This window comes from Schistocerca serialis, chromosome 6 (genome assembly GCF_023864345.2).
Source record: "Schistocerca serialis cubense isolate TAMUIC-IGC-003099 chromosome 6, iqSchSeri2.2, whole genome shotgun sequence".
Lineage (NCBI taxonomy): Eukaryota > Metazoa > Arthropoda > Insecta > Orthoptera > Acrididae > Schistocerca > Schistocerca serialis.
The window spans coordinates 761,546,114-761,568,481 of NC_064643.1; the positions used below are offsets into that span (position 1 = coordinate 761,546,114).

The 22,368-nt window shown below is 42.9% G+C and overlaps 1 protein-coding gene across 1 annotated transcript in view; it reads right to left on the reverse strand.

The window, feature by feature from the left end:
• The window catches only part of LOC126485073 (laminin subunit alpha-1), a 715,911-nt gene extending 694,167 nt beyond the window's left edge, over positions 1 to 21,744 (reverse strand). Inside the window, exons 1-3 of the mRNA XM_050108676.1 lie at positions 21,664 to 21,744; positions 16,233 to 16,475; positions 4,983 to 5,243 (exon numbers count right to left, since the gene is read on the reverse strand). Coding sequence (XP_049964633.1) covers positions 4,983 to 5,243; positions 16,233 to 16,475; positions 21,664 to 21,744 — 585 coding nt within the window. The remainder of the gene's footprint in view (positions 1 to 4,982; positions 5,244 to 16,232; positions 16,476 to 21,663) is intronic.
• Positions 21,745 to 22,368: the final 624 nt, after the last annotated feature.

Genomic DNA, 22,368 nt, shown 5'->3' on the forward strand with positions numbered 1-22,368 from the left:
TTAAAATGCTGTCATCATCTGCTCATTAACCCGTTAACCTACAACCACGTGTGAGACTTGTGGTCTCGTATTCGAGGCAAATGTCATTACCGCGAGTCTGGCACGTGATACGCCGGTCGAGCTTGGCTTTTGTTATCTCTCTGCGCCACACTCAGTTTCGTGTTATTCTCGGTCACGTCGAAATACATGTTCTTAAGTACTAGGCATGTGTCCCCACAAAATGTTTCAGAATGTAAATGTTGTGATGAGAACAGTGAACTTTATGTTGAAACTAATGTTACGGGCAGTGACAGCAGTGAGGTCATACGTTCTATACGACAAAAATGCGGGCGATTAGTTATTGAGGATGATATCGCTGACGAAGACCGGCTACCAGAGCCCTGCATTTGGAAATAAATACGATATGTACCAAAAATCTGGCTACTATACAATGACCCTTGGCATACAAGACGCAACCTTACGTCAAGTAGGAGTAAATAAAAGAGGAGTAGATATTTTTAATATAATATTTGTTAACATGTTCTGTGGGAATATTGTAACCGAGGATAACCGATATGCAGGACAAATACGAACCAATCGAAACACGAAGAATCGACAAGAATTAGCTTCCTGTATATTGCAATGAAATTAAAACGTATTTTGCATTATCCGTAATAACGCCACCGGTGAAAATACCAAGAATTCGAATGAATTGGTAGACTTGCTGTGATACAGGCCAGGATATCATAAATTGCGATGCACCTCCGAAAGTGTTGGCAAAGAGCTATCGTAGTCGGTGTTACACAGTTGACACATTTTATACCTAGAGAATTGGTACTCTTCGCCAAAAACTATTCCTGACACTGTCGCACAATTATAAAAGAAATATCATTGGCGCAATAAGTGCGAATAGAAAGAATGCGCCAATAGATTCCTGCAAAGTAAAATTAAAAGCGAGAATTACAGAATTAGAAGCTTCAATCGAACTTCGCTGTAAAATGGAAAGATAAGTGAGATGTCGATATTATAATGACAAAACAAGATACAGTGAACATGATTACACAAGGATCCAATCGTACTTCGAAATCAAGTTGTGTTACTTAGTACAACAAGGGAACAATTAGAATTGTCCTTCAAGACCAAATACTAGCTTGTTTCCCAATTATGAGAAAATATATGAAAGGATATCGAAAAATTTTCTGTTATCTGGTCGATATTGGTGTTTTCATTTCGTGCATTTTGTTCAGCAAAATAAATAACAGGAAAAAACGTAGTTACGTTGATTGTAGGATTGAAATAGGCGAATAGTTAGTGAAGAATACACAAAAACCGGATTATAAAGGACAGGGCGAGTATCGTACGGAGATTTACCAGAGAGTGCACGCGAAACATTTGGCCCATTTTCATAAGCATACACACGCAACGGCGTCAAGGTCAAGGCCATCAAGATTCTGTAAAGTTTGTCCGAAAAATAAAAAGCGTAGTGAAACAACGTGGGAATGCAAGAGTTACGAAGTTTCATTTCATGTACCCGTATGTTTAGAGTGAGATCACACCTTTGAATATTACGATTTGTGTAGTTGCTTTTTGTAAAAGTGCTAATTCTGTGAGTTGTGATTGTATTCAGGAATTGGAGATAAATGGTATGGATTTATATTATATTGTATAGATTGATAATAAATCTTTAGTAGTATTTCTAACAGAATTATTACACGAGGTTGTAATTGCTTATCAAATACTACACGAAATGAAGACAGTTGGATCTTAAATGTGTATTTACATTCTGCACAGCAACGGACTGATTTGTCGAACAGTGAAATGGCCCTAAGGCTGGGCTATCGTGTTTACATTCTGGGCCCTGGCCGCTGTAACTTAAATCACAGATTAAGGGGTTAGGAGGTATGTTCTTATGTTAACGATTTAACACAGTAAGGCAAGTATTGCAATGAGAAAATATGTATCTTGGAGCAGCGTATCTCATTATGCTCAAATTGCCCCGACTATTTGAGAATGAAAGCACTTAGCGATTCCACAAACCTTTCAAATAATTTCAAGCCTTTTCTAAACTTTTTCTCGCTTACATGCACTGACTCGTATATAAAGTATTGAGACGCTTGAAGCTCTTTTATACACCAGAGTTGGATTCTTTAAGGAATGGGGGGTTCACTGGTATAGATTACTGCAGCTCACTTGCCTGCGCTGCTCCACATGCCTCGAATCTCTTCCCTCTAAAAATCTCTTCAATGGCCCAAGCAAATAATATCCACATGAACGAGTTCTGGATTGTAAGAAATAATGGGCAAGTGCTCTCAGTATGCGATGGCAAGTGTTCAGAGAAGAACAAAGGAGAGCTGTCCACCAACCAGACTTACGTTACGTATTAACACACTGCAGTGAGATTTGGTGCAGCCACAGGACGTACATCACCACAATCCGGCAACAGTCACCTTTGTTTAAAGCGACACGTGTGCCAGCACGACTCTGATTTGTCTCTCATTCGCTATACAAAGCCGTGATGTCCGAAGAGATTAGGTAGAGGAAAATCGTACCTGCCACTCGAATTCATTTCATTTGCAGGCATCGTAAAAATGAAATGATCTTAACATTAACTAGAAACGCACTGAAATGTCGTCTTTCTCTCGGAAGAAACTGTATTGGGAACAGTGGGTATCTTGGCATAAGCGGAAACGTCTCTCTAATATTTCTATGCGCTAGAGACGCGGAAGCAGATATTTTCTGCTGCAGTAAGCAGCTGCGATCAGTGACTCGATATCAATTTGAGGTCGGTTGCGTTATATTTGTACATATAGACTTAGCAAAACGCTGTAAGTGAGAGATGGAGAGCACTTCAAACTAGTATTAGCAAGTTCTCTCCTATTTCAGTAATTTATAGGGAATGGGGAAAATGGCTGCCTATATGCTTCTAATGCACACTAATTTCTCTTCTCTTTTTCGCATGGGCCCTAAGCGGAAAATCGTATGAGGATATGAGAACTGTTCTACACGCATTCTCGAATATCGTTTATCTAAATTTACCGAACAGGATTTCGCAGAAATAACGTCGCTTTTCTTACGCAGATTCCCATTTCGGTTCCATCAGCATCTCTGATTAAAAAAATTTATGAGCAGAACGTCTTTTTAAGTTCGATGTCTGCTGAAGCGTCTACTTGACTTGGTAAGGACTCCAAACGATGAAGCAGTCTTACATACATTAAAAAAAAAGTAAGCACTCGGAAGGCACTGTCACATATGAATGTAACTTTCTACACGTGCATACCATCGGCGAGTATGTAAATGATTTAGAGTTACGGTTCTCTGTGGCGAGTAGAGTGGCCATCAGTGTACATTAGTGTCGTTACCACGATTTGTATGGTATATAAGGGGCGTGGACAGCGTCAGATGTTGAGTGATCACTGAAGGACACGGAAATACAGCAAACTAGCACGAGACAGAGGTATCAACACCCCACAGCCTCTGAAAGATGTCTCATTGCTGGTTTCCACTTGGCGAACTGGGTAAATCGTACAATATCCTGTTTTTTTGGAGGCATTCGGATGCGCACTATCCCGGATGACCGTCGTCGGTGGTATGGCGGCGACTTGCAGAGACGTGCCGTTCTTCAAAAGTTTCGCACAGGCACAGCGGTATTACTCCTAGCGTCATGGAGTGGGCAGCCATCGTGTATGACTTCAAGTCACGGCCGGTATTGATTGAGGGAACTCTGGTGGCAAAAAGGGTGCCGTAGATGATAACCAAAGGGGTCATGCTGTGAAAAGAAATGGCACCCCAGACCAGCACTCTCGGTTGTCGGGCCACGTGGCGGCTGACAGTCGGGTTGGTATCCCACCTCTCTCTGGGGCATCTCCAGACACGCCTTGGCGGGTCATCAGGGCTCAGTTCGAAGCAGGACTCATCACAAAAGACAGTTGTACACATTCAATGATATTCGAGGCCGAAGACGCGTCTGGAGACTCCCCAAACAGCGCTGGTATACAAACCTAACTGTCCTCCGCCATATGGCCCGACAACCAGAAGTGATGGCTTGTGGTGTCTTCGTTTCACAGCAGGACCCCGTTGTTGCCATCCGCGACACCCTTACACCACAGCGGTATGTCGACGACGTTGTGCGCCCCTTTTTGTTGCCCTTCATCGACAGCCACTCCCGAGTTACATTTCATCTAGATAGTGCCCGCCCGCACACGGCGAGATTTCCTACAGCTTGTCTTAGTGCTTGCCAAACCCTGCCTTGCCCAGCAAGGTAGCCGGATCGCTCCCCAATTGAGAATTGGCAAGATCCTCCAGCCATCTGGGGATTTCGACGATCTAGCGCGCCAATTGGACAGAATCTGGCACAGTACCCCTCGGGAGGGCATCCAACAAGTCAGTTAATCAGTGCCATGCCGAATAACTACTTGCATAAGGACCACAGGTGGACCAACGCGTTACTGAAAAAATTGGAAATTTGTGGTAATGGGACCAAACTGCTGAGGGCATCGGCCCCTTGGCTTACACACTACTTAATCTAACTTATGCTACGGACAACACACACACCCATTGCCGAGGGAGAACTCGAAAGGCCGACGGGAGAATTGTGGCAAGGCGCCTTAGCCAGCCGCTGTGGCCGAGCGGTTCTAGGCGCTTCAGTCCAACACCGCGCGACTGCTACGGTTGCAGGTTCGAATCCTGCCTCGGGCACGGATGTGTGTGATGTCCTTAGGTTAGTTAGGTTCAAGTAGTTCTAAGTTCTAGGGGACTGATGACCATAGATGTTAAGTCCCATACCTGCTCAGAGCCATTTGAACCATTAATTTTTTGAATCTATACCAGTCGGTACGAGAGGCGCTTACCTACTTTCTTTATTAATTCACAAAAATCCTCCTGATGATGGAGGTATAATCCCCTGAAAGGCGACGTTTAAATCATAATATAATAAATGTGGCCGGTTACAGAACCTCGTATGTCCAGTTGGTGTGAACGGGTTCGCAGAAGACGGCGTGCCTTACCCCGTCGTGGCCGGCCTGCAGACAGCGGCTGGCGTGCCCGGAGCAGACGCACTGTCCGCCGATGCTGATGTCCTTGATGGAGTAGAAGAGGCGGCGGGTGAGGGAGGCGTCGGGCCTGGCCGCGGCGGCCGACAGCGGCTCCTCGCCGAGCGCGTGCACCTTCTGCAGGCGCAGCCGCACGTAGCGCGCCAGCGTGAAGTCGCGCAGCTCCGCGCTCCACTCGCGGGCGCCCGGCCGGCCGCTCACCAGCGACGTGTGGATCTGCAAACCCCACCGTTACCTGCCTCATGCTGGCTGTAAGTTCAGTCTTACGGAGCAGTTACTCCGACATCACTGTAAACGGAAAGAATCTAATCTTTGGCGCTCCGTTCGCCTTTTTCACTTGGTTCGCGCCATCATGTCCGTTATTCCCTGATCTGATATTGTTTTCTGATCCATATTAGGGTCCTTACTTTTTCTTGTCTTTATCAATGACCTTTCATCAGCAAACTCATCAAATGCCAAGTTTATTTTGCTTGCAGATTATACAAATATTCTAATTAATGATGGTTAAAGTACAGTTATAGAAATATTTATTAATGAAATTTCCATAGATGGTAATAAATTATTACTACCAAATTTCCATAGATGGTAATAAATTATTACTACCCAATTCTTTGTCACTAAACTTTGAAGAAGCACATTATATGCAGTTCACGGCTTGGAAGAGGTTTTTCCAGCAGTATGTGCCAAAAGTATGAGAAGAAGCCGGTAGAAGAGGTCGGCCCTGTTAAATTCTTGGGATTACAAGTTTATAATAAATGCAACTGGGAGGAGTATACCACAGAACTGCAGAAGCATCTAAACAAATCTTTACCTGCAATGCGGAAGTTGCCAGACATATGTGGTATCACATTTCGCTTAGTTTAATTCGATATGGTCGTACAGGGTTATTTTTTTGGGTAACATATCAAGCCAAACTAAAGTTTTCCAAGTTTCAAAACGTGTAATACGAATTATATATGATGTGAACTCAAAAAGGTCCTGCTGAAGCCTCTTGAAGGAAATGCTAACCACTGTTTCCCACTATATTTCTTCATGAAATTTGTTAGTAATCCCTTTTACAGATCAATAGCTCAATTCATGAGATCAAGATTAGAATTAGAAACAGGAATAATCTTCATCACAAAGATTTAAAGTCACTTACTTTGCTCCAGAAAGATGTCCGTTAACCAGGAGCCTACATTTTCAATAAACTTGCAAGGAACCATGACAAGTTTAACTACTAATAAAGTTCAGTTTAAGAAGAGTGTAAAGAATTTATTGATAGCCAACTTCTGTTCCAGTGACGAATTTCTTACGAGACGCGACTGATGTGTATATCAAATAATCTGATTACTACGTAAAATATTTTCACGTCTTCAGCACTGTAATGCGATGAATGTGAATGAGTTTTGTAAACCGATTTTTCTCTCTGATGCTGCGTGGCTACAACACCCTAAGAACTGTTAAACGCACATCAGTTCATTATACAGTTACAAATTTTGTGACACTTCCGTTATTACCCTTTAAATGAAAATATAAGACTTTTTGATTTATTCCACATCCATGAGCACCGTTTTGGATTTGCATAAGGTACATTAGCACATCTTTCTTCACTGCAAACATGTAGGGCTCATTCTGATTTTCCGACTTGTTGTGCATCCTTGAGAATGTTCCCACTGGGACCTGTGGAGCGGAAAGTGCTTCTGACACAGACTAAGCTAATCTTGAAGGCAATGATGATTGTTCTGAATTGAGTTTCACTTCCACAGATCTGACGCAGGGTAAACAGCTTCGCACCCTCATCGTGCTTGCGAGTCTTTTCCACTGGAAAAAGCTTACTTTTAACAGGAGTGCGATTTGGGAGCAGAAGAAAGAAAGGAATATAGCTTGGGGTCTTACATCTCGTAGACGAGGACTTCATTAGAGATGGAGCACAAGGTCAGATTTTAATAGGTTAGGGAAGGAATCACCTGGGCATTTACGCTAAGTGATTTAGGAAAACTGTTGAACACCTATATTTCCATGATCGGATGAAGATTGGAAAAGCTGTCTTCCCAAAAGCAACGAGTGGAGAAGTCTTGTTTCGTAGTGTGAAGCACAGTTTTACCCGCTTAGCTTGCGTGTGCTTTGGTGTGTATATGGCTTAATCGAAGGGGTGAAGGGGGAGGGCAAGAGAATCACGCGACTCATTACCCAGTAGGGACATTCTGCTGTTTCTGACTCGGTATCCTGGCCAGACAACCCGTACTTCATATGCCCACCACAGAGAATCGAAATCTTCATACCAGCGCTGCCTTCGGCTCGTCGTGAGTGAACGTCCAATGAATACTGTACGTGCTTAAGAAGTTGGCTGCCTCAGCTAAAGCAAAGAGTTTAGTTTTCGTGTCTACTTGCCTGATCTCTGCTAGAACTCGGAATTGAACGTCTCTACTGTTATAACTGCGCTCATGATTCGCATTCTACTTCGACTGCTTATTATTTACGTGTTGACGGTTTATTGTTGCGGACTTGGTTTCGTAAGGTGTTAGAATGAGACAGACCACTATAGTTTAAATGTCAGTTCTACGTAAGCTAGGTATTCAACTGAGCTGTGTGGCATCCTGCGTGTGGGTTATTTATGCTTCGATAAAGTTGGTATGTAGTCAGATCCCAAACTAATGGATGGGTTTAGAAAGGCAAGCTAAACAATTAACGTCAGATTTTCTGTTAGTGTACATGTGGTGGCACTTATTTTGTCATCATAGCGTTCACAGAGGAAGAGAGACAGACGAAACATCAAACCTTACATCGAAAGTGAGAGCTTTTAAAGAGCGAATCAGAAGAATAGTTTTTCCATAGCAAAATGTCTCAGCGTCGACGGTTCCAAGAAGGAGAGCAGATAAAGCAGTCGTGTCGTGAACGTGACAGGTTTCTTTGACTGTGAAATTTGATGTTTTGGAGCATACCCGAGGACTACCAACGCAGCGAGACACTTCAGATTTTCTCGACAGACTGCAAAATGTGATCAGTTGTGATGCCAGATCGTCTTATACGTCAGCGGCAGAACCAACCTCCAATTGAAGTGCTGCATTTTGTTGTTTTCGTAGCAGAACTTGGGTGTTAGGAGTTCGAAAGTAGTGGCGCAGTAAAAAGCTACAAAAAAACTCGTTATTTTTGTTAGTATTTCTTGTGGTAAAATAAAACGTCGATGATTGACAGTGTTCAAAAGTAGAGAAGGTAATAAAAACCCCTCCAGAAGGAATAAGGGTAAGTAAAAACTTCTAGAAAGTATGGGTTATACTCTCGAACAATTACTTGGTTCTTTACTACTTTCGAAATTCAGCCATCCGGTTTTCATTTCCAGTTAGTCATTCAAATCCCCACAGATTTTCATAACTTCGTTTGCTTGTTAAATCTGCCTATTTCTTCAGAAGAAAATATAATATTTTTAACGAACTCTTTTAACATTGCGTCCCAATGGTCGCTCGACTCTGAATATACCTTCCAGGTCGTCTTCACGGGAAACAGAGTCCTTACTCTATGATCAGTAACGACACTTATCGAAATGCGGATGAAACGGTCTGTGATAGACTGGCTTCAGCGCAACCACTTTACTTAGAACGGTATCTAGGAGTTTTAATGGCGGACATTGCTAGACCAACGTGTGAGGTAGCGGATGTATCGCATGCCCGCATGGAGTATGTATTTATTGTGTTAATTATAATGCGAACATCACCAACAGGATGGCTTACTAACGCAACTTCTCCACGCTAAATAATTATTCTCCGTATTTAATTGGTTTCATTTGTATATAATTTGTAAAACAACGATGATACGAATACGTTTTCGGTTTGATTGAATTTTTATCCATAACTGTTTGTTGATGTGTTAGTATTAAAGCGAGCATGCTGTATGCGATCAGTTTTCGTTGATACAGGCCGTTTCAACACCATAGAGTTCTAATTTCTCGATGAAAGTGTTTAATGCACAACTTTAAGCGCAAATGATAACATTAAAGTTTGACCCACGGGAGAAAGTTATTTCAGCTCTAATTAACAGAATTCGCCTTGATGATTGGAAAACTGTAACGTAAAGCCGCATTTTTTGTGGTCTTTTAAATCTGAGTGACTGTAACTGTGAAGAATTTGCAACTGATATTTATTGCTTTGATTTTTTGAATGAATGAAATAAAATCGCTTGCATCACAATGATATTGTTTTATATATCGTCATTCCAGTGCCTAGATCCTGAAAAAGCTCCCAGTTAAGACATTTCAAGGACCTGCAGACTTTAGATCAGAAGGAGGCACGATTTCTACGAAGGTATTCCCTGACTGGAGTTGTGTAGGCAAGGTTCGTTGGACTCTTGATAAAAGCGTTCGGTCCATAGGCTAAAACAGTGGTTCCCAACATGGGGCTAATTACCCTTCGAGGGCAAAATTTAATTTTATTTAATTTTTTTTTGGGGGGGGGGAGGGGGGGGGGGGGTAAAAACAAGAGGGCTGAGTTAAGGCACTGAGAACTATAAGGGCCTAAAGCACATCGTCGTTGAGCCTACATTTACTTGAGTATCAGGGAAACCAGTCATACAGCTTTTCGTGATTGTTCATATATACGACATGGGCCTGCAGCACAGATAAACCGGATTCACCGTAATATCAACAGATATCAGAAGCATGAATAAATGCTATAGTCTCACAATCGACGATGATGTGCTTAGGTCCTTATGGTTCTCAAAACCTCAACTGCATTCGGGTCATGAAACTACATTGTTTTTAAAAGATCGTTACTATAATCATTAGTAAGACTATAATACTCAATACACAACTGAACAGTATTTTTTTTTTCAAATGCTAGCATTAACGCGTGACACAATGTGGTGGATGTTACAGCTTGTGAACCGATTGTATGAACAACATCTTCCTTACATCGTCTAGCCGCTACAAACGTATTTTGCATTTTGTACCGGGCATCCGTCACAGTATACCTGACACATATAAGTCACACTTGGATAAATATCTCATGGAAATGTCTTTTCCGGATTGTAAATAGTTCCCACAATAGACTAGAAGTTTCTTCGATATTCAGCTTGCAACATCAAAGAACTAACTGACTGCACAACACAACAATAACTGTGTAGTGGTTACTACGCTGCTGGGGGGCCTACACTGTAACGTTATTATTATTATTATTATTATTATTATCTTCTTTCCTTTCTCAGACCTTAGGTCTGGATAAAAATGGAAAGTGACTAGGACCTTGATCAAGCGTGACTTTCTTTTAACTGTACAGTATATGTTACATTACATTTAGGAACTTTCGGGTAATTGAACATGTATCAATAATTACAGATTTCTGTAGTTGTATATGTACATTTGGATGTAGCTGTATTACGTTGATGTACTGGTGGATATTGTGTGGTATGACTCCTGTAGTTGATAGTATAATCGGTATAATGTCAACTTTATCCTGATGCCACATGTCCTTGACTTCCTCAGCCAGTTGGATGTATTTTTCAATTTTTTCTCCTGTTTTCTTTTGTATATTTGTTGTATTGGGTATGGATTTTTCGATTAGTTGTGTTAACATCCTCTTTTTATTGGTGAGTATGATGTCAGGTTTGTTATGTGGTGTTGTTTTATTTGTTATAATGGTTCTGTTCCAGTATAATTTGTATTCATCATTCTCCAGGACATTTTGTGGTGCATACATGTATGTGGGAACGTGTTGTTTTATAAGTTCATGTTGTATGGCAAGCTGTTGATGTATTATTTTTGCTACATTGTCGTGTCTACTGGGGTATTCTGTATTTGCTAGTATTGTACATCCGCTTGTGATGTGATCTACTGTCTCTATTTGTTGTTTACAAAGTCTGCATTTATCTGTTGTGGTATTGGGATATTTAATAATATGCTTGCTGTAATATCTGGTGTTTACTGTTTGATCCTGTATTGGAATCATTAATCCTTCCGTCTCACTGTATATATTGCCTTTTCTTAGCCATGTGTTGGATGCGTCTTGATCAATGTGTGGCTGTGTTAGATGATATGGGTGCTTGCCATGTAGTGTTTTCTTTTGCCAATTTACTTTCTTCGTATCTGTTGATGTTATGTGATCTAAGGGGTTGTAGAAGTGGTTATGAAATTGCAGTGGTGTAGCCGATGTATTTATATGAGTGATTGCTTTGTGTATTTTGCTAGTTTCTGCTCGTTCTATAAAGAATTTTCTTAAATTGTCTACCTGTCCATAATGTAGGTTTTTTATGACGATAAATCCCTTTCCTCCTTCCTTTCTGCTTAATGTGAATCTTTCTGTTGCTGAATGTATGTGATGTATTCTATATTTGTGGCATTGTGATCGTGTAAGTGTATTGAGTGCTTCTAGGCCTGTGTTACTCCATTTCACTACTCCAAATGAGCAGGTCAATATTGGTATAGCATAAATATTTATAGCTTTTGTCTTGTTTCTTGCTGTCAATTCTGTTTTCAGTATTTTTGTTAGTCTTTGTCTATATTTTTCTTTTAGTTCTTCTTTAATATTTTTATTATCTATTCCTATTTTTTGTCTGTATCCTAGATATTTATAGGCATCTGTTTTTTCCATCGCTTCTGTGCAGTCGCTGTGGTTATCCAATATGTAATCTTCTTGTTTAGTGTGTTTTCCCTTGACTATGCTATTTTTCTCACATTTGTCTTTTCCAAAAGCCATATTTATATCATTGCTGAATACTTCTGTTATCTTTAGTAATTGGTTGAGTTGTTGATTTGTTGCTGCCAGTAGTTCTAGATCATCCATGTATAGCAAATGTGTGATTTTGAGTTGGTATGTTCCAGTAGTATTGTATCCATAATTTGTATTATCTAGCATGTTGAATAGTGGGTTCAGAGCAAGGCAGAACCAGAAAGGACTTAATGAGTCTCCTTGGTATATTCCACGCTTAATCTGTGTTGGCTGTGATGTGATATTATTTGAATTTGTTTGGATATTAAGTGTGGTCCTCCAATTTTTCATTACTATGTTGAAGAACGGTATCAATTTAGGATCTACTTTGTATATTTCCAATATTTGTAGTAACCATGAGCGGGGTACACTATCAAAAGCTTTTTGGTAATCAATGTATGTGTAGTGTAGCGACCTTTGTTTAGTTTTAGCTTGATATGTCACCACTGCATCTATTATCAGTTGCTCTTTACATCCTCGTGCTCCTTTGCAACAGCCTTTTTGTTCTTCATTTATAATTTTGTTCTGTGTTGTATGTGTCATTAATTTCTGTGTAATGACTGAAGTTAATATTTTGTATATTGTTGGTAGGCATGTTATGGGGCGATATTTAGCTGGGTTTGCTGTGTCTGCTTGATCTTTAGGTTTCAGATATGTTATTCCGTGTGTAAGTGTATCAGGGAATGTGTATGGGTCTGCAATGTAACTGTTAAATAATTTAGTTAGATGTGAATGTGTTGAGATGAACTTCTTTAGCCAGAAATTTGCTATTTTATCTTTTCCAGGGGCTTTCCAGTTGTGAGTAGAATTAATTGCTTGGGTGACTTCATGTTGCAAAATTATCACTTCAGGCATTTGTTGTATCATCCTGTATGTATCTCTTTCTGCTTGTATCCACCGTGCATGCCTGTTATGTTGTACCTGGTTTGACCATACGTTGCTCCAGAAGTGTTCCATGTCTGTTATGTTTGAGGATTGTCGATTTTAACGTGTGTGTTATCTATTGTCTGATAAATTTTCTTTTGGTTTGTGTTGAATGTTTTGGTTTTGTTTCCTTCTATTTTCACTTTTTTTGTATCTTCTAAGTCGTTTGGCCAATGCTTGTAATTTCTGCTTCTTTTCATCTAATTACTCTGTCGCTTCTTGTTGTGAGATTTTACCTAACCTTTCTCGTTTTTTTCTGACATTTCATTTCTTATAAATTGTGTTAGCTGTCCGATGTCTTTTCTCAGTTTTTCTATTCTGATCTGTAGCCTGTGTTGCCATGCTGGTTGTGTGGGTTTCTTCTGTGTGTGGGTTGGTTCTGATCTCTGTCTAGTCTGTATATTTAGTGTAGTGAGTGCGCCTATATAAACCAGTAGTTGTAACTCTTCCATAGTTGTGTTTTCATTTATTTTGTTGTGTATGATTGTGTTGATAGTTTTTATTGTTGTTTCGACTTGTGGGTTATTTGGTGGTCTATGCAAGAATGGTCTAATGTCCTTATTTGTGTCTTTGTATTCTATATACGTCAGCTGAAATTTTTCTTCTATATCTAACATGTGTGTCATTTCGTGTTCTATTTGTGCTTGTTCTGGTGGCTGTCTTAAGATTTCGTTTTCCTCTGATTGTTTAATTGATGCGTGTTGTTCTTTGTTTGTTTGCTCTGGGATGTTTGAGTCCATTACTGTATTTTCTTCTTCTTCTGATTGCACATTATTTTGTTCTAGTATTTGTTGTACTTGTTATTATTATTATTATTATTATTATTGATATTATTAGTGGCAGTGCCAAGATACAAATCATTGTCAGCGAGAAGTCTTCCTGTTTCTCCGAGTTCAGAAGCAAGGAGTCCAACAGTTAGATGATTCACATACAGTATGGAGAGGAGGAGGAGATTAGTGTTTAACGTCCCGTCGACAACGAGGTCATTAGAGACGGAGCGCAAGCTCGGATGAGGGAAGGATGGGGAAGGAAGTCGGCCGTGCCCTTTCAAAGGAACCATCCCGGCATTTGCCTGAAGCGATTTAGGGAAATCACGGAAAACCTAAATCAGGATGGCCGGAGACGGGATTGAACCGTCGTCCTCCCGAATGCGAGTCCAGTGTGCTAACCACTGCGCCACCTCGCTCGGTCACACATACAGTATGCCTAAATATAATGTAGACATTTTAACGTGGTTGATTTTAAATGAGGTTGCAGGGTGCATATGAGGCAAGTGCCGCCATGTAGAGGAATGGCGCTGAGGAAACATGTTTTGTAACAAGTGTCTAACACCACTGTGGATAGTTAGCTTTTTTTTTGAGGCGCAATTTTAGGTAGCACTCGCGGTGTAATGAAAATTGCTTAATCAGCAGTACCAACTGTCACATTGAGTACCAACTGTCACATTGATTCAATAGGCCGAGGCTTAATAAAACACCTACAGACACTAAATATCCTTTAGCATTCGTCATTTTACAAATGAAAGTGTTCAAAGCAAGATCTTTTCATCCTAACGTTTAATTAGGCCCTACTTTTGGTAATGGTAGAGGGAGGCGGGGGTAGTAACTAATATCTAATTAGACTAAAGGGTAACGGACTCAAAAAGTTTGGGAATCATTAGGATAGCGCCACAACAAGATGTCCACCATCTATAGAAATATCTTTGTCCTTCGAAATTGCGAATGCAGTTTGCTGAGCATTTTCTGACTCTATCAAATTTATTTGCAGTTAGGTGGTACGTTGTTATTTGATGATGTGCAGTCAGAAATAATTTCTAACTGGGAACCCTAAAATACGAGGATTGAATGAAAAGTGATGCCTCCACCTTCGTTAATTGGGTTTGGGTGGGAATATTTTAATACATCAAACGCAGAAATAATCCTTATAATGTGATCTTTAATTACCAATATTCATTTTTCCACATAATCACAAGCCAATTGTATTCACCTCTACCAACGATGAACAAATTTTCTGAAGCTGTCACGCCGTCCGGTGTGGCCGAGCGGTTCTAGGCGCTTCAGTGTGGTACCGCGCGACCGCTAGGTCGCTGGTTCGAATCCTGCCTCGGGCCTAGATGTGTGTTGTGTCCTAGGTTAGTTATGTTTAAGTAGTTCTAAGTTCTGGGGGACTGATGACTATACATGTTAAGTCCCATAGTGCTCAGAGCCATTTGAACCCATCACGGAAGAAGTCGACACTCTGTTTCCGCAACCACAGTCTCACAGTTCTCTCAGCGTCTTCATCAGAAGCATAATGATGTCCCCGCAGATCGTCTTTCATTATCGGGAACAGATGGAAGTTAGATGGTGCTAAATCTGGACTGCATGGAGGATGCCGTACGGTGGTGAGATTCAGTCTGTGAAGTTCCGCTGTGGTGGCACGTGAAGTGTGTGGATTGGCATTGTCATGCTGTAGGAAAACATTTCCCTTTTCCTTTCGGACCCTTATTAGCCGTCGTTTCAGAGTTCGCAGCGTTGTTATGTGAAACGCTCTGAATTTATTGTTTTTCCACGATCAAGGAAATCAACATGGATATCACCATCTGCATCCCAGAATACTGTGGCCGTGACTTTTCCAGCTGAGGGCTGCGTCCTGAATTTCTTTTTTTTTTTTTTTGGTGGGGGGGGGGGGCGGGTGAGTCTTTGTGTCGATATTTCATAGACTGACGTATTCGTCCGGGTCGTAATGGTGTACCCACGTTTCGTCTCCTGTCACAATTGAATGAGAAAGGCGTCACCTTCATTCTGGTAACGCGAGAGGAGTTCCTGTTCGCTTTCGTTTCAGGAGTCAGCATCCAGGATACCCACCGTGCACAGATCTTCCGATAGCCAAGCAAAGCAATAATGTGACCCACACGTTCTTGTCAAATGACGATTGTGCTTGCACATTCTCCCTGAGTGATACGACTATCGTCCTGAATCAATCTGTCAACATTTTGCTTGTGAAACTCGGTGGTTGCTGTCCAACTCTTTGTTTGTCACACAGGTCAGAAGCTTTACTCGCTCAACGACGCACAGTACTCACATCAACACAATCACCATAAACTGCTTTCATTCCCTGATTAATCTCCTTTGGGGTGACACCTCCTGCTGTCAAGAATTCAATGACTGCACGTTGCTTAAATCGTATGGACCCATCGTCTGCGCAGGGTTACTTACTTTACACTGTAACAACACAACCGTTCAATGCTACGGCTTCCCGCCAACCGGAGCTGTAGAGAAGAGGCTATGGGACAAGTCAGTACCTGCCGCATACCAATGCTGCCAACTGTTGAAGAGTTACGAAGGTGGAGCATTACTTTTCACTCAACCCTCGTATAAGTCTGAAACTCTGAGATGTCACCTTCAGGCTGTTTGTGGAGCGAAAAAGATTCTTTAAGATCTGGAAGCAAATATCCATGTAGTGGACGTACCCCAAATTCTGTTGCCTCGGGCTTACGGTCAGCATCTGGAGTTTGACGGAGAGATTCTTGACAGACATAAAGTTTTCTCCACAGATATAGGTCTCATACAGTCTTTGGCCTCTTAGTAGGTCCGAGAATGCAATGCAAGCTGAGCGGCCTTACCTCTCCGCCCTCCAGAGGGTTCAGCTTTGAGAAGTAGGAGGTGCAGATGACCTCCGAGTCGGAGCGGTAGGTGGGTCGGCCGGGGGTTGGCGGTATGCCGTAGCGGCTCCAGCACTCGTCGTCCGTCTGCGCGTAGTACTGCCACGGCAGGAACGTCTCGCCGTCCAGAGAACGCTCCAGGATCCAGCTGGCCGGCCGCGGCGAGATGGCCGCCTTCACAATCACGTAAGACACCTGGTACACCTGCGGAACAAACAAAGGTCAGCTTAAGACAGGTCGCTTTATTTGCTGATTGCAATAATACCTAGTCGACGAACACGACAGTCTGGAGCAATACACGAGGTTTTCGAAAAGTAATTACTGCTGTCGACTTTTTAGATGACAGACTGTACGAGGGCTATTCGGAAAGTAAGGTCCGATCGTGCGCGAAATGGAAACAACAGTGAAAATCCGACGAAGTTTTACACAAATATGTTGGGCAGCGTCTCTAGCATGCCCATCAATTGAAGAGTCATGTCGCTCTTTGCGAGCTAACATCCCAAAGATGTTCGGGCTCACACGCGGTTCCTCTTCGTCGAAATGTCTTGGCTCAAACTCGTCTAGGGGTTGAACCGCACGTGTCGAATTACACGCCCTAAATTAGACACTTGTGACCCTTTGGTTAAATTGTCTGTGTGATGGCAAGTTTGTGAAATACAAAGTTAATATAGCATATAATAACAGTAATAATAATATCGGGAACTAAATTAATGACCCATAAATGATGTAGGCCACACAGTTGCGATATGGTTAGAATAATGTTTGTTCAGAAAGCAAACCAATAGCGAAAGTGGTCGTATTTATAATTACTATTACACTCGAGCGCATATCCATTGACGCAGTTCGATCATTCACAATCTCATCGCAAAATACAAGTCATCTACGCGAAAAGTTAGAGTTCACCCCAGTCGCAAGGCTGCTCACCGTTCAGAGACCAAGTCCCGCGATACCACATAACGCGAAATTTTCTAAGTCGTTTCACTTCCTAGCTACCTAAAGACCGACCGACCGCTTTCGCGTCTCCACCAGCACTGTCCCTCTGCCCGTCCCCGGCCGCGCTTCACGAGCGCCGAACACACTCGTTCAACTGACTAGTGTAGTGCCCTTTCCGGAAGCCGTCCATCTGATTGGTTACAGCTTATGCTACATTATTTTACATTTTAACATATTTAAATAAAGCTTGACCACTTTCACGTTCTAAATAAAGTAACAATAATATCCATTACATTATAAAAGTTAAATTCTTTTACATAAAACCAATACAATTTCCTTCTTAGCTTTGAATACCACGGCCAGTAGTCTTGCACCAATGTGCTTTCTGATAAATAAATAAAGAATAAAAGTAACTATTATCCACTAAACTGTACAACAAATATTCTGTTACCTAATGATTCACACCTTCTGGACCATACTATGATTTTATTGGTGGAACGTAAAATACAGTAATAATCTTTGGAAAATTGCCAACTAGAGTCCAAAATTTTAGTATGTAAAGCGTAACTGTATTCAAAACACCCGGGAGCAAGAAAACTAGTATGTACAGAAAATGGCTCTAAGCACTATGGGACTTTAACTGCTGTGGTCATCAGTCCCCTAGAACTTAGAACTACTTACACCTAACTAACCTAACGACATCACACACATCCATGCCCGAGGCAGGATTCGAACCTGCGACCGTAGCGGCCGCGCGGTTCCAGACTGTAGCGCCTAGAACCGCTCGGCCACTCCGATCGGCAGTATGTACAGAAACAGGGACTTGGTTTTAACACTCAACGGTGGAGGAAATGATGCAGACTTTGGATGATGCAGAGAAAATCTACTGACCGGAACATGCTGCGGGGAAAAAAGGAGGCAACGGTTAACGTCCCAACAACGATAGCGTCATTAAGGATAGAGAAATGGCTCGGATTGGTCGTGGATGAGAAAGAAAATTCTGGAGGGAAACCATGGATAACTAATGAAGATGGCCAGACTTGGATTTGAATCCCGTTCCTCCTGAAATGCTAGTCCACTGTTTTAACAATGCGCCATCACGCTCACTGTTGTGAACGTGACGAGCTAATAACTGTTTTTTATGGAGTCTATGCGTTCCATAGGGAATTAGAGAAATCAATAAATAAGCGAACGGCGGGCTACCGCCGCTAGATAGATCACTGGAATGGAGATTGTTCAACTTCCTGAGAATCAGTACAGGGTAAGTGTAAGAAGTCATAGTGTTGGAGCTCTAACCGATACCGCATTCCTCCCCGATTTGTACAACCAAAACGCACGCCTGAAAACATGTGCATGTGCCTTAAAGTGTCCTCACATTATCCAAGAGTTCTTGCAATCAGCATCAGATGTAACCGATTTATTTTGGTAATCTGCAGGGGAAATTGATAACGTGTATATCTAGGAAGAGCAAGATTTGCGTAATACGGATGTTAAATCTGGCTGTAACGACTGATTTCTTGGAAAATAGTCCGGCCTTTGGTGTTCTAGCGGTAAAGAGCATACCTGGAAACAGAGAATTCACGTTATCTAATCCCGGTCGGCCCACGGATTTTTCAGTCTGGTTTTAACCTAACCTTTATCGTCAGTAACGTCCCGCGGTTTGGATTTCACGTTAAATTTCAGATCTCCCTTCTCCCAGTAGGAGTTACTGGTATATATTAGGGACGCGCAAGTCGCTTGTTTAGCGTCCAATTGAAAGTCTTGCACCAGGCCGTTGAGTCACACGAAATTATTGTTATTTACTTGGAAACCTATCATTTATAGCCCAATTTCATCTACTAATTTCATGTCTAAAAACAAAACACTTTTTGTGATTCTCCCTGAAACTGAATAAAAAACACTTTAAGGGAAAAAAGGAACGACACACCACGAAGGAATTAACTGAATGGAGCGGAACTCGATAGATGTGATGTACATGTCGAGACAAACAAATGATTACCGTTTCAGGAAAACAGGATCATTTATTCAAGAGAAAGAGTTTCACATGTTGGCCTACATCTGACTATTACGCAAGCAGTTATTTGGCTTGGCAGAGTTGCTGGATGTCCTCCTCAGGGATAATGTGCCAAATTCGTTCCAACTGGCGCGTTAGATCGACAGTATTCCGAGATGGTTGGGGCATCTTGTCCATAACGCTCCAAACGTTTGCACTCGGAGAGAGAACCGGCGATTTTGCTGGCCATGGGAGGGTTTGGCAAGGACGAAGACAAGCAGTAGGAACTCTCGGCGTGTGCGGACAGGCATTATCTTGCTGAAATGTAAGCACAGGATGGCTTGCCTTCAAGGGCAAATGTAGAATATTGTCGACGTACAGCTGTATTGTAATGAGGCCGCGGATGACAACCAAAGTGGTTCTACTATGAGAAGAAATGGCTGTCCAGACCATCACTGTTGGTCCTTGGGCCGGGTGACAGTCAGGTTGGAATCCCATCGCTATCAGGGGTGTCTCCAGAGTCCAGACTCGGCTCCGGCCTGAAAACTCTTTGACTGGAGTGGAATTGTCTTCGGTAATGAGTACCACTTCGAATTGAGCCCCGATCACCAGCAAAGATGATGCAAGATCTTACACTGCAGTTCACACCACAAACGCTTTGAGGCATGTCAAGTTCTTGACTAACTTGCCCAATCATAGAGCCACTCATAAAGCATATCTGGACTGCGATGAGCAGATATATACTTTGATACCAACCTCCGGTCACCAATCTTCGGGAAGTGGCACAGCATGTGTTTCAGGCATGACAAGAAATTTCTATAGACAACATTCGGAGGCTGTTTACTTCTTTGCACACAACGAATGTATTCATTCCTGTTCGCAAAGCTTACAGCTCATACAGGTGATGACGTTGGACATCAGTCCGAAACAGAGTAAAGGTTTAATCATTTAATACACGTTGTGTGACGAACATTTTCACACAGTGTGATAAATACTGGACTGGTGCTTCGTAATGCAGCACTTTCCGTTTCTGTTTGTGTATTTAGGACGAAATGCTCTGATTACTTTATAGTGGGAGTCGTTCATGGTAATGAATGTTTTCGCTTGGCCGCAGCTGCGATAGTAGGCGATCCGATCGCAGTGCAGTGTTTCCCTCACATTACCCGCATTTCTGATCTCGGCCGATTTGGTTGCGCTGCTTCCCTTTCAAGCGCGACCCGCACTGCGCGCCGGGACATTCCTTAGCGGAGCCGCAGCGCGATGTAAACACGTGAGTTACGCGCGTGCCGCAGATAATTCGCGCGCGCCGGATTCCGGCTGACAAATAGGCGGCGCGCCTCCCGCCCCCACCCCCGGACGCCCCCGCGTGCTCGCGGAATGAAAACTCGCAGCGTGTCATTCATTATGCATGCGCCCGCGCGATGGTAACGAGAGCCAGCCGCCTCTCCGTGTTTGTGGAATAATGGCCCGCAGATTGCTGCTTAGCCGTCAGGGGTCAGCGCGCTGCGCCGCCGGGCAGCCTGACGGTCGCTCGCGGCCCCGCAACTGTTGTGTTTTTGTGAACGAGTTTGTGACGCTCCGTTAACCAAGTGTGTACTGTGGTTCTCTCTGAAGCGCTCTGTTCTGTCTCTTCTGCGTGTGGCGTACGAAAACAAAGCACAGGCAGTGTAGTATGTGTGTAAAGCGATGAACAGCCGGCGAATCCCTGCGCTATCTACCCATCTCTGTTACAAGGAGCAGCTACAGGCAGTTACACAAATTTATAGCGACCCTTCCACAGCGCGACTTTTGAATCAGTGGCGAAGCAGTGCAGAAACACGCCCGGGTAATGTTTATTTCCTACTAAATGCGTTAACACTATGGACTACAGAAATTAGTAACTAATACAAGAAAAGCACACAGAGGCCACGTAAAGCGCAGTACACTAACTGGACTGCTAGACTGGAATTGAATCTTTAATCGTGGTGTACGTTAGTTGTAGCTGTAGTTCGGGAAGGCATCCTGTCTACACCACAAGCGCTGTTCGCTTCGTCCTCAAATTCACATATTATACATTGTCAATCTCTTTGTCGTCGACTCGCAGACACCTCCCCACACTCCAGACACACCCACGTTCGAGATACGGTTGCAACCGTTGGAACCCCGGGAATGCGTTCGGCGCAGGCGTTCTCCCAGTTCCGTCGTTTGTGACTGGCTGGAAGCTCTTCCGAGTGACGGCCAGTGGACGGTTGCAAGTGGATCGTTACAATTAGTTTCAACTTATAAGAGGAAAATCTTCTGACTGCTTCCAAAGTGTTTAATAACCCTGCTCCAAAGAGACCAGCGCGCCCATGCGCATAGATTGATGTATTCAGTCTCGTAACACTCTAGTTGAAGGAAGAAAGTAAAGTACTAGGTACCTGCTAACCTTATAAAGGAACGGTACATCTCAGCCTTGCGAAAATTTAATACATCCTGGTGCAATACATCCTGCTCTCCACCCAGCATCGTTGCTGCCGACATGTGCAGCTGGCTGCTGGCTGCACGCTCGAAGAGCCTCTTCCACATCCCGGACACGCCCCCCCCCCCCCCCCCCCCCCCGCACACCTGGTACAGCAGAGGCTGACCCAGGTAGCCCATCACACAGCACCTCAAGGTGTCAGTCTGGAGCCTGTCGACTGTGGCCAACAAAGCTTCCAGCTGCGTTTGGACTGTGGCCAACTCCTCCTGCATCCGCACACAACAGACACACTCCCTGCCCATCTAGCTAATATGTGATTTACTATAAGAAACTTGGAAACCTACTGCCACACAACAGCTACACTCTAGTTGCCAGAAAGGACACTCAGCCGGCCGAGGTGGCCGAGCGGTTCTAGGCGCTACAGTCTGGAACCGCGCGACCGCTACGGTTGCAGGTTCGAATCCTGCCTCGGGCATAGCTGTGTGTGTGTCCTTAGGTTCGTTAGATTTAAGTAGTTCTAAGTTCTAGGGGACTGATGTCCTCAGAAGTTAAGTCCCATAGTGCTCAGAGCCATTTGAACCGTTTGAAAGGACACTCAACAATGAAAAACAATAGAAGCGTATGGTAGAAGCTAGATCTGGGCAGAAAGGACACTCAACAATGAAAAACAATAAAAATGTATGGTAGAAGCTAGATCTGGTGCTTATCTTCCTGCTAGGGGCAATCTACAG